Source organism: Scophthalmus maximus, chromosome 2, assembly GCF_022379125.1.
Source record: "Scophthalmus maximus strain ysfricsl-2021 chromosome 2, ASM2237912v1, whole genome shotgun sequence".
Lineage (NCBI taxonomy): Eukaryota > Metazoa > Chordata > Actinopteri > Pleuronectiformes > Scophthalmidae > Scophthalmus > Scophthalmus maximus.
The window spans coordinates 15,381,545-15,392,335 of record NC_061516.1 but is presented as its reverse complement, the minus strand read 5'-3'; the positions used below and the strand labels follow the sequence as shown (position 1 = coordinate 15,392,335).

General features: G+C 43.1%; 1 protein-coding gene across 3 annotated transcripts; it reads right to left on the bottom strand.

The window, feature by feature from the left end:
* Positions 1-586: 586 nt before the first annotated feature.
* il13ra2 (interleukin 13 receptor, alpha 2) lies at positions 587-9,341 on the bottom strand. Of its 3 annotated transcripts, none has more exons than XM_035626787.2 (9): positions 8,946-9,340; positions 8,420-8,571; positions 6,945-7,101; positions 6,724-6,844; positions 4,306-4,490; positions 4,038-4,192; positions 2,806-2,950; positions 1,772-1,889; positions 587-1,675 (listed from the first exon to the last, which is right to left on the bottom strand). In XM_035626787.2, the coding sequence occupies exons 1-9, from the start codon at positions 9,106-9,108 to the stop codon at positions 1,588-1,590; spliced, it is 1,284 nt and encodes a 427-aa protein (XP_035482680.1). In that variant the 5' UTR covers positions 9,109-9,340; the 3' UTR covers positions 587-1,587. The 3 variants fall into 3 exon arrangements, with proteins under 3 accessions (XP_035482680.1, XP_035482679.1, XP_035482681.1); XM_035626786.2 differs by having other exon boundaries at positions 2,806-2,953; positions 8,946-9,338; XM_035626788.2 differs by lacking the exons at positions 587-1,675; positions 1,772-1,889 and adding an exon at positions 2,161-2,556 and having other exon boundaries at positions 2,806-2,953; positions 8,946-9,341.
* Between the last annotated feature and the right edge of the window lie 1,450 nt (positions 9,342-10,791).

Genomic DNA, 10,791 nt, shown 5'->3' with positions numbered 1-10,791 from the left:
AGGGTTAGCATTAGGGCAAGGGGCAATGAAGTGTGGACACTCATCAGAAGTAAATTATTGTGCGTGTGTGTGCGTGCATGTTTTTTTTTGTTTAATGTAGATGGACCTCTGTACCTCTGTCCAATTTTATTGGCTTCATTACAACAAATTCAAGGTAGACACTTTTCTAAATAGGCCATTAAATTATACAGGGGACCGGGGGGGGGGGGGGGGGGGGATCAATCACTGCTGATATCCAGTGGCTTGTTTGAAATACTTTGCAGGCCACTATTTACATTGCGATTTCATTGCATTAAACATGGTTAATACTTTTGAATTTCCCAGCACTCACGTAACAAAAATACTGCTCCAAAATACAGTTCCCATGGACTTGATTTCTTCCTCTGTACTCTGAACTTTTATGCGAGGCACTACAGACAAAAATAAGCCTGCCTACTCTTCTCGCTCCACTCCAGTATTTCCTTTTCATGCTGTTTTTGACCTAATCGATGTTACGTATTGTCATTGCGCCGGCTCTGTTCTGTACTGGGTGTGATGGAAAAAATTGATGGAGTTGAGGCTGACTCAGGAAGACGGAGACTGCGGCTGTCCTAAGCAGATGTATTAATTATAAGGGCTCAATATTGAGGAGATTTCTGGTTCGTACACAGATCAACAGGTGGACAGTGTATGGCGTCCCAAGATAATCTGCCTATCTTTGGCCTCTGTAGGTGCATTAAGCTCTCTCAGAGTAATGTCGTTGACCCACAAACAAAATGGCTATCTCCATAGTTACACTCTGCCTGAGTACGTTCTATTTTTACCATGTGTCTTGCAAGATGTAGGCTAAACTCTGTGACCATGACCCCCGAGACGGCCTTCAGCTGCCCATCGACGTCTCGGCCGGCCACAGATAAGATGACCTCGCATAGTTCACGAGAGCACTCATCTTTGCAGTTTCTCATGAGAGGAGAGGAGATAAATTCCTCAACACTGCGCATCTTAAATTGCTGCTCTCTTTGCCTCACATTCCGTAAAGGCTCATGTGATGGTAGGAAGGTGTGCTCTCCCCACCTCAGGCTTTTCTTGTATGCACATTTTCTGATTTATGGATACAATGTCCCCGCCATACAAACACTTGGACCTGGTTTTATCCAATGTTCAGCTTTCTGCCCTGGAAATGTAAATGTACTGGAAAACAGTATAACTGAGTCAGCTGGCAAGAGTGGCTGCAAAAAGCAAAAAACAAATGTAAAATGTAATATTCATCTCCGTAAGTGCAAGATTTCCAGTTAAAATGACATCTCAAAGTAGTTCATATACATTCAAGCATTCGCATAATAATTCAAATAAAAAGGTGAGCACAGTACAGCATGTTGGGATAGCATAATACTTTCTGAATTATAGGGGGGTTTTTTGTAAATAAGTCCCTGTAGCTTTCCGTCTAGTTGTAGTATCTTCACTAATGCGTAAGCAGTGGCTACAATCTCAGGTCACGACTTCATCCTTGAGGGGTTCATAGTAGAGACCCTGCATAATGAAAGAGATCAAATGCAAAAATAAAACATTTTTTGTTTGTTTCTTAGTTAGTTAGTTAGTTTTGCCTTTTTAGGCCTCTGCCTTTCGAAGAACTGAATTTCTGACAAGCAGGGTGGTGTGCAGAGGGTCCTGCTTCTTCTCTGGTCTTGAACTCCTCCTAGAGAAGAAGAAAAGTTTGGAGTGAGCTAACCTAAATGAATTTTACATCTCACTGTGGATGGATAAGCTGCTGTGTATATGCGTATGTACTCACACTTTGATCATTGTCCCCAAACACAGAGAGAGCACCAGCATGGCAGTGATGGCAACGGCGATATATACATAGACTCGTACCATGTCCCATTCTGGTTCAGGTGTGACTTCTTTCATTTCTAAAGCAGAAGCAAACACGCACACACACACATACATACACACGGTCAGGTATTTTTACAAATGTATTATTCTTACGAAGAAAAGTCAACTGAAATCTACATAAACAACAATAAATCAGCACAAAAAGCCTGGATTGCATTCAATCTGATTGAATACAAGACAGTTTCATGGCGCTGGAATGTTCAGATTGAAAATAAATATTGTTTCAGGAGGCCTGACATTGATCTTTATCAACCGTCTGGAGTACAGAGAAGGAGACTCACACAATCATAGCATTTGATCACCATTTTTGATGAAATGAATGCGTTTTATTTCAACAAGCATGGAGACAGCAAAAAGTCTGAGACCCATTTCAACAACTACTGTGGGTGAACAGTTTGGCCAACAGCCATTTACCAAGGGGAAATAGGGAAGTGTTGTCCCGGCACACTGTGTATAGATGCTCTTTCCTCAAAACTGTGCACAACAACGGAAACTCCGTCATATTTGATTCAAAGCCACAGATTATCAACCAGCACAAAGCTACACAAAAGAACACAAAAGTATAGTTGGTGTCCTTTTGAGTTTCAAAGTAACAACAATATATCATATTGCGCAAGTGACAAAAGAACCCAATTCATTTCAGTAGGTGCGGCCGTGGGTGCGGTTTTCCTCCTTGGCACCTGGCTGGAGTGGAAAAAGGATGAAATTATTCTTCGCAATTTATTATGCGTAGTGAATTCATCATTAATGATGATATTATTATATATTGCACATTTTAAATGTTGTGCAATGTTTAATTTCTTGCAATGCAAGTGTTGATTAGTGTTGGACATGTACTGTAAACACCTTGGGGGTCTAGGGCGCCCAACATTGCCAGGGCCGGCACTGCATTGGTGTTTTTGATGCAATGTTTTTGTAGTAAGACCACATTACCTGGGTAACAGTTTGGAAGACTCCACTCACTCCAATAGCTTTTGTCGACACAATATTTGTGCAATTGGGACCGAACCCTGAAGCAGTTCCGCTCATCGTCGTGGATGAGGGGCAGAGTCAGGCTCTTCTGTTGGGTTAGAATCTGCTGCTGTCAATGATCAAAAATTAAGAGAGTTAACACTGAAGGGCTAAATCTGCTCAGAGTTTGCACGTCACCAACGTCTTTCCACAGTAGCAGGGACTCAACAAAATAAAGAATTAACATTCTGCCAAAATAGAAACTTTTTACTTTTTTAGGTAATTGTTTCGGTTTCATGACACAGTTTGGTCAGTCCCACTATTTCCACCCTCCCTTCAGCATTAACCAGCTGTTTTAGCTCTGATAAACCTCCCATGGTCCATCTACCCAGCACCCAACTGCACACAGACAAAGTTGGCGAACAGAGGGGGAAAAAAACACAAAAACATCTTGCAGCTAAAGACCAAGAAATCTTCCTCCGAGGCCAAATCAAAGCCAAATGATTACTGAATATTGAACTGTATGCCAGTGACCACAAACCCAATTCCACTGGACTCATAATGTGTTACGTTTTTCATGTGTGGTTTTATATAATGAGGTTTAATATTGTGCATATTTATAAACTACGTCTCAGATCAGTTCCTGCAGCATTCAAGCTTAGTGAGACACTGTTCATTTTTTTACCTGCAATAAATGCACCTTTTAAACACACGTCAGTGAAGCCAGGCTGGGATCTCAAGCTTTGATAGTTGTTGTGCCTCATACTTTACTTGAAACATCTACAATTCAAACTGGTTCCACTGAATGAGAAATGTTTATCAACTACCCAACCGTCACCTCTGTTTATTTAACATTTAGTGAAGGATTTCACGGTTTGGTAGAGATCTCAGAAATGTATATTACTTTACATAGGAAGGTCTACAAGTGCAGTGAAGAAAGTGACAGCAAGAAAATAAAAAATACATTAGAAGACTGATGTTCCGAATGTTCTTGGAAATAATAACAAATGAAAATGCAAGTTTAAAGAAGATGCTCTCGCAGTTTCAAAGTTCCCTGCACAACTCTCACAACAGCCCTACCCAGAGTACCTCAGGCAGCTGTGAAACCGCCCATTCAAAAGACAAAAAGTTGGAAAGTTACACATCCCATGTAGGATTTTCTCAAAGAATAGCTCTGTGTCTTAAGAGTGTCTTAAGAGTGTGTAATCTCTTACTGATGCAATTTTTCCATCAGGTCCCTCTTGACTGTGTTCCACCTCCCATTCAAGGCAGTGTTCAGGAACACTTCCGACAGGACACTCCCAATGTAATTCTAACTGCGTGTCTGGAGCTGTTCGCAGATACAGCTTCTCTGTGGCCCCAGGTTTCACTGCAAAGTAATACAAAGGTGACTTCAGATCGTGAGGGTTCAAAATATGCAGGGCAATATTTACCAAATCCTCCCAGTTGCCATCGTTGCACAGAAAGGAAACATGCATGTACCGTGGTTTTGGATCTGCAGGGATATGAATGTTGGTTTCAGGGCTCCTTCTGCGGAGGAACCGTTGATGCAGAAATTGATATCTGTGAAATCGGGGAGAACTTTTCCTGTGAAGTTGCAACCAATTCTGACACCACCTGAAATGATGTATTCCGGGCATTCCTCTGCGTGCTCCAGTTGCTTGTGCCTGTGGAAGCGATTAACATCAGCAATAGTCATGTTTTGTTGCTGTGCACCGCAAAAATTATCAAAGCTTTTTATTATGTAATGAAAAAAGAACCCAGATTGTGTGCGTGATTGTAGCATGTCTTTTATGAGAGAAGACAGATGGGTTTGTTTAATCATAGGAGGAGAGTGGAGCACTTAACCTGCACTGGATTTTACAAGAGTGCTTTGCCTCTCATAAAATAACTGCAATGTATCTGTTTCCCCGAAAACAATTAAAGGGCCCATATTATGCTCCAGGCACCTTTTCAGCCTGCTTCCACGTATATTTGGTTATCTGGGGTGTCTGCCAGCCCACGGAGAATGAAAAGAAAACAATGAGTCATTGATTTGTGGTTTGGGTTTGGCCGTGCAGACGGTCTGTAAACGAGCCGTTCACAGCCCGGACGTCAAGTGACATACGTTGACTCCTGCTACTGGGGCGACCACGCCCCCAACCTGAGCAGCACCTCCCCCCTTGGAGTGCGGAAAAACAGATCGCGTCTACGCCATCATTTTCTCCCCGCAAGCGAACGATTACGTGGGCATGGCCAAAAGATATAATAATGTTTGCTCTGTTGTTGGATGTACAGACCAACATAAGTCTGTACATCGACTCCCAGCATCAGAGGACGCAAGAGCTGAGTGGACTGCATTCATTGTTGAGGGAAATGTTCCAGCCACAGTTGGTAAATACTCTTCGTCAGATATGTTGTCCCCCAGAGGAGGCAAATGTACGTTTTCAAGATCGTATGTGCTCTAGGGCTGGGCGATATGGCTGAAAACTGTATCACGATATAAGTGTTCCGGCCGGAGTAGCTCGCGGCCGGCCGGCGTAGCTAGACTCATTGCTCCGGTTTCTTCCAACGAGGACAACAAAATTATCGAAACGTTCTATCGAACGCATTTTCTATTGATAACGTGTCTATCGCGATACATATCCTTATCGTTCTATCGCCCAGCCCTAATGTGCTCTGTGTGTAATTATGGAGAACGTGTTCGCTGTGCCTCCCGGGTCTCTACGTCGTGTTTGTGCCTTGTCACGTCCTCAGACCCGGGGAGGAGCGAGGCGGAGCGAGGAGGAGCGAGGCGGGGCTTTGCGGTACACGAAGGGAGGGGGGTGAGATGTGAGCAGGAAAGCGCTGGACTCGACCATAGTCTCACAGGGCTGTTTATACAGAAAGAGGAGGGTGCTGTGCGGCTTGATCCTTGAGGTGTTTTGACATGGAATGGCAAAGACATGTAGTGCACACACCTGAAAACCAATGTAACTTGTGTAAAAGGAGGCATAATATGGGCCCTTTAAGGAGGAAAAGCAAAAATAACTACTAGCGGTTTCAGCGTGAAGCTTTCATCAGAACTTCTCCCTGGCTTTCAGGTGCCATTTCTTTCCTGTCAATTGCCTGACGTGTCCTTTAAAAATACAGTTATGTTGGATGAAAGCGTCATGCCTCAAAATACTATAGCAGGTTTGTCAGTCCATAATAAAACCAACTAAAATGTTTTCTTTTTTTGCACCACTGGAGTGCTGTCCTGAAGTCCCGAAGTTTAGGGTTTCCCATCCCACAGAAAATACTTAGTGGGATAAGTAACTTTAAAAGAATAAAGGAAATAAATCAATGTTTAATTCATAGTTATTGCATAATGTCTTTGGTTTTCATGGAACCATCCAACCATCATGGAAGCTTAGCGAGTCTGTAACGATGATTTTCTTAATAACAAGGAAGAAAACCAAAAAGTTGGTCTGAATATAAAATAGTTACAAATGGTTGATTTGGCACTGGTTGTTATTCTTAAATGCTCAAAAGTAAAAACATGTTGACCCTGTTCACCATCTCAGTTTAGCATGTTGGCTTGGTAACATTCGCTAATCAGCATAAACCAAAGAAATGTTGACCTGCTGGTGGCTCGAGATGAAATGCCAAGGGGTTCACTGAATTCATTACAATTCATCCCATCGGGAACATGAATTTCTGTATGAAATCTCAAGTCAATCCATCAAATGCCGTAGATATAAACAGAGACTTTTTACATTGAACCTAAGAGTGGTTTGAGAGGAGAAGTCAGGGGTTCACCAACGGTAGAATGTCTGTACAATATTCCATGAGAATGCATCCATTAATAGTGGCGATGTTTTTCTCTCCAACAAAGTAGCTAACGAACATAACAGGCATGGCAAAAAAAAAAGGAAGGTCTTTGTTGGACATGTGGCCTACCAGAAATACAGATTTTGCTGAGAGGTGGCAGGCATCTTTGCGCTTCTTCCCCATTTGCACTCCATGTTCTCCATTTTGTGGAACACACAGATGAAATCCTTGACCCTGGTACCCTCAACACCTAGAGGCAAATAGATCAATGTTGGTTCTTACATTATCCAAAGCAGGATCTCTTGCTATATTGCTTCTCTTTTTTTTATCTTTTGAACTCAATAACTGACCTGTGCTGAGGGGTTTCTGGACCAGCTCAGTGTAGCTCTTACTCTTGACCATTGTGCCGTTGGTGCAGGGGCCACTCAGCAAGGTGAACACCTTCACCCTAATGTCTTTCATCAGATCAAACTGGGCGCTGTATGACCTTCCCGGCGTCCTGATAGCCTGTCAACCCAGACACGCAAACCATTCATTCAGATTACAATTTACGGGTCACACATTTGGGAGTTTTTACTGTGTCAAAAACCATCTGCAGAGAAACTTAATTGAAAACTGGCACGGCACTCCTATTAGAAGATCAACTCGAGATGAATCATGTCCTGAAGCACTTCAGCGAAGTCACAGTCGTGGGCCCCCCCTCTACATGGGACGCTCAGAATGGCTCATTGTATTGTTAAAAGTAATACGAATAAAAACAATTTTGTAGTTGATTCTTTTCAAAAAGTTATTTTTATGCGTGCAGCCACAAACACAGGCCAGCTGTGCATCTAAAAGCACACGCCCTCATCGAGTCACCTCTAAGAAATGAGACTGTTTTGGCTGCACAAGTGTGGCTGTCTTCGCACTTGTCAGTGCCAGTTCGTGCCCGTCCATCACTGGGTTGGACCGTATGAGATATACAACTCAATCACCAAACCACCCCCTCTGTTTATACCTCCATGTTTCCACTCACCAGTCTGCAGATTGTGATCTCATTGCCAAACTACAAGAACTTGGTTTACAAACCTGCATGATTCCCGCTCTTGATCATCTGTCTATGATTTTTTTCTACCATCCATTTGTACCGTTGCCTGCCGGGTTTGTTTGCCTTGTTTTGAACGTGACAGTTAAGACTTGTCACCTGCCATCGCTGACTCTGTTTGGGTCTCAAGTTTCTCTGACTTTGAGGGCTATATCACTGTCACCTGTAACCTGCCTCCTTGCCCCAGGGATTTTATGTTCATTGAATATTTAATCAAGGATTCCACGGTGCGATCACATCAGTCATTTTTGCCCCCGATGAATCAGATGTCTTATTCATAGGGGCAAAAAGAACACTAGCAGAGGGAGGAACTGGCTAACCATTGCGAAGAGGGTTCTCTTGGGAGTGGCACACTTTTTCTCCTTATTCAAAAGAAGAAAAATTTGATGAAAAGTGACTCCACACTGCGGCATTCCATAATTCAAAGGACTTAGTTGATCATCTAGACTCTCGATGATCAACTAAGTCTGAAGTTTCATATTTCTGCTACTTTGCTCTGTCAAGTTGTGAAAATTGACTTTTTTCCACACTCACGTCCGCCATTCACACAGACTTATATATCTTATCACGGCTGTTCGAGGAGCAAGTTCCACAGAGACAGCCAAAATAAAAAATGCGGAGCCACAGACATGCTGTTTACAATACAATACAAACTTTTGGAGCTGTCAAATCTTCATTTCCATGCATGGATCTGCTTCTTTTTCATTTGCGTCATTTGAATAAAAAGGTATCAGCACTTACAGTCCAGCCGCCCTTGTATGTGCTGAAGTACTCCAGCTGATAGTGTTTGGGGCACTCGGTCTTGTTGATCAGCCTGGCCGGGGGGCTCCACCTGATCTCAAGATGTCCAAGATGACCAGGGTCGAATATCACCAGGTCCTCGGGAGGATCCACTGTCCAAAAGCAAAAAAAAACTTATCAAATGAATGTCAATGCCCAGACTCTCTTCTGGTCACCAACAGCATGGCCATGCATTCATCCAGTACAACATATCAAATTTGCACCGACCACTTGTCTTGGTTTTTCTTCATATTTTATCTTTTGATTTACCGCCTACAGTGTCAACACACTGCTGAATAATATTAGGCAATTTATTCAGCACAACATTAAATACTTTTAATTTTTTTTTTGTATTTTGGTTTCCACAGAAAAAGATGATTCTGGGGTGGTTAAAGGATTTTGTTCTTTTCTTTTCTTTTCTCTTTTTAAATGAAGAAGTCAGGCGAGTAAGCAGAGAATAACTGGAGGTAAATAAAAGCAGACCAACCCGTGAACCCGGTGCATTCCCTGCAGGTTATGAAGAGCAGCATCAGTGCGGCTCCATGAGTCACCGACGACCGACTCCTGCCCATCATGTGCGCGCGTCTAATCGAGAGGCGAAGAAGATGCACAGACCAAACACATGAGCATGTGAAGGTGATGCTCCACATTGCGTGCGCTCACTTTCTATCCCCTGGTCCAACTGGTTAAACGGACTAACGTGCGTTTCTCTAAAAAAAGTTCTAAGTGAATAAACGTCATAAAAGAATCTTCCTACAGATGCGTCCGAAACCAGGTGGAGGCGCGTGTGGGGTGAGTCTGGGAGCAGGAGGGACGCAGAGGCTGTCGGCGTGCGCTCCGAGCTGCAGGACGAGACCTGACGCGTCGAGGGTGGACCCGTTGATGAAAAAAAGGAAAAAACACAAGTGTGTGTGTGTGTGTGTGTCTGGGGGGCATCATGTGCCGCTTCCACCGAAATTCTCGTAAAGCCTGGCCACCACAATGCCTCTGTTGTTGTTGTTTTTTTTTTTACAGCACATTAGAAAGAACACAATTGTGTTGAAACCTGCGATGATTGTGATAATTAAGAGCTTCAGCCAATGGACGTCAGGCTAACAGTGCTCCTGTCATCATTGGAAAACTACAAAAAAAAAGAAAAAAAGAAAGAAAAGAACAACAGACAGGTGTCCCGCCAGATGGATGACGTCAGCATCCCTTAGTCACTGTCAGACACTGAAATGTCCTCAGAAACGTTCGTCCTCCACACGCCCTGCACGCCACACGGTCGCCACAGGTGACTGCTGTCGATTCATTGCTATAACTTGATATTCTTAAGAGGGATGCAGGTCAGCGACATCACAGCACATTGATAGTGTCGCTTTGAAATGAGATTTTAATACCTGATGAGCAGGACATGTTTTTCTTGTGAGCCTATGTGTGGTTTAGTTATTAATATCAATGCTGAACTGTTACATGTTTTTATTTTTAGTATGTTAGTATGTTACATCAGTCAAAGCGCGTTAATATTTATTAGCACAACATGTAAGTGAACGTGCAACAATCTCATCTCTATCTGTGCGTATGTGTGCCGTGTCATTGTATTTGTCATGCATTAGCTGTTGGCACAAACGTTGAACCCAGACTGTGACCTTGACCTTTGACCGATTTGAAAAAAATCAGTCGGTCAATCAATAGCGTTGGTTCTGAACGCATAGATAGTTCACCAGACTTTCTTGTACAGACACATAAAAAGAAACCCGCCCCAGGATCGAAAGAAAAGAGTGCACTATCAAGAACATTAGAAACATTCTATCTCTAAAGGATGCTGAAAAAGGAGTCCATGCATTTGGACTGGACTACTGTGATTCATCACTGTTGGGAAGTCCCCCCCCCCTCACTCTCTGCCCACCTCTCCTCTCTCCCAACTGGTCTAGACAGATAATCCGCCCACAACTGAGTCCGGTTGGAGATTTCTTCCTGTTAAAAGGATTTGGTTTTTTTCTCTGGGTGTAGCCCTTATTTTATCAGAAGTTACAGCTCTTTGTCTTCTTCTAGGTATTCCTCCACGCATCCTCACTCCCCCTGCTAAGGCTTTCAGCTGAAAAACCAATCAGCGGAGTTTGAAATGAACCAGGCTGAAATCCATTCTGTTTTTGAATGTGTGGTTGACAGTTTTGACAGCAGTGTGTGAACTAACAAAAGTGCTGTAAATCCACATTGTTGTGCAGGTTGTGGGATAAGTGTGTAGACTTTTGAAAACTGTGTTCAAGCAATGAAAAAACGAACTAGAGTTTGGTCCACATGACATGCTGCTGTGTGGCCAGTTGTGCAATCTCCTGGCCAGAGCCTAGAAA

Coding starts and splice junctions, on each gene's coding strand:
- il13ra2 (XM_035626786.2), bottom strand. CDS start 9,108: ATGTGGAGCATCACCTTCACATGCTCATGTGTTTGGTCTGTGCATCTT. Junction 1,890..2,805: donor TCTTCCAAACTGTTACCCAG/GTAATGTGGTCT, acceptor CTTCTGCTTTAG/AAATGAAAGAAGTCACACCT. Junction 1,676..1,771: donor TTGGGGACAATGATCAAAGT/GTGAGTACATAC, acceptor CTTCTTCTCTAG/GAGGAGTTCAAGACCAGAGA.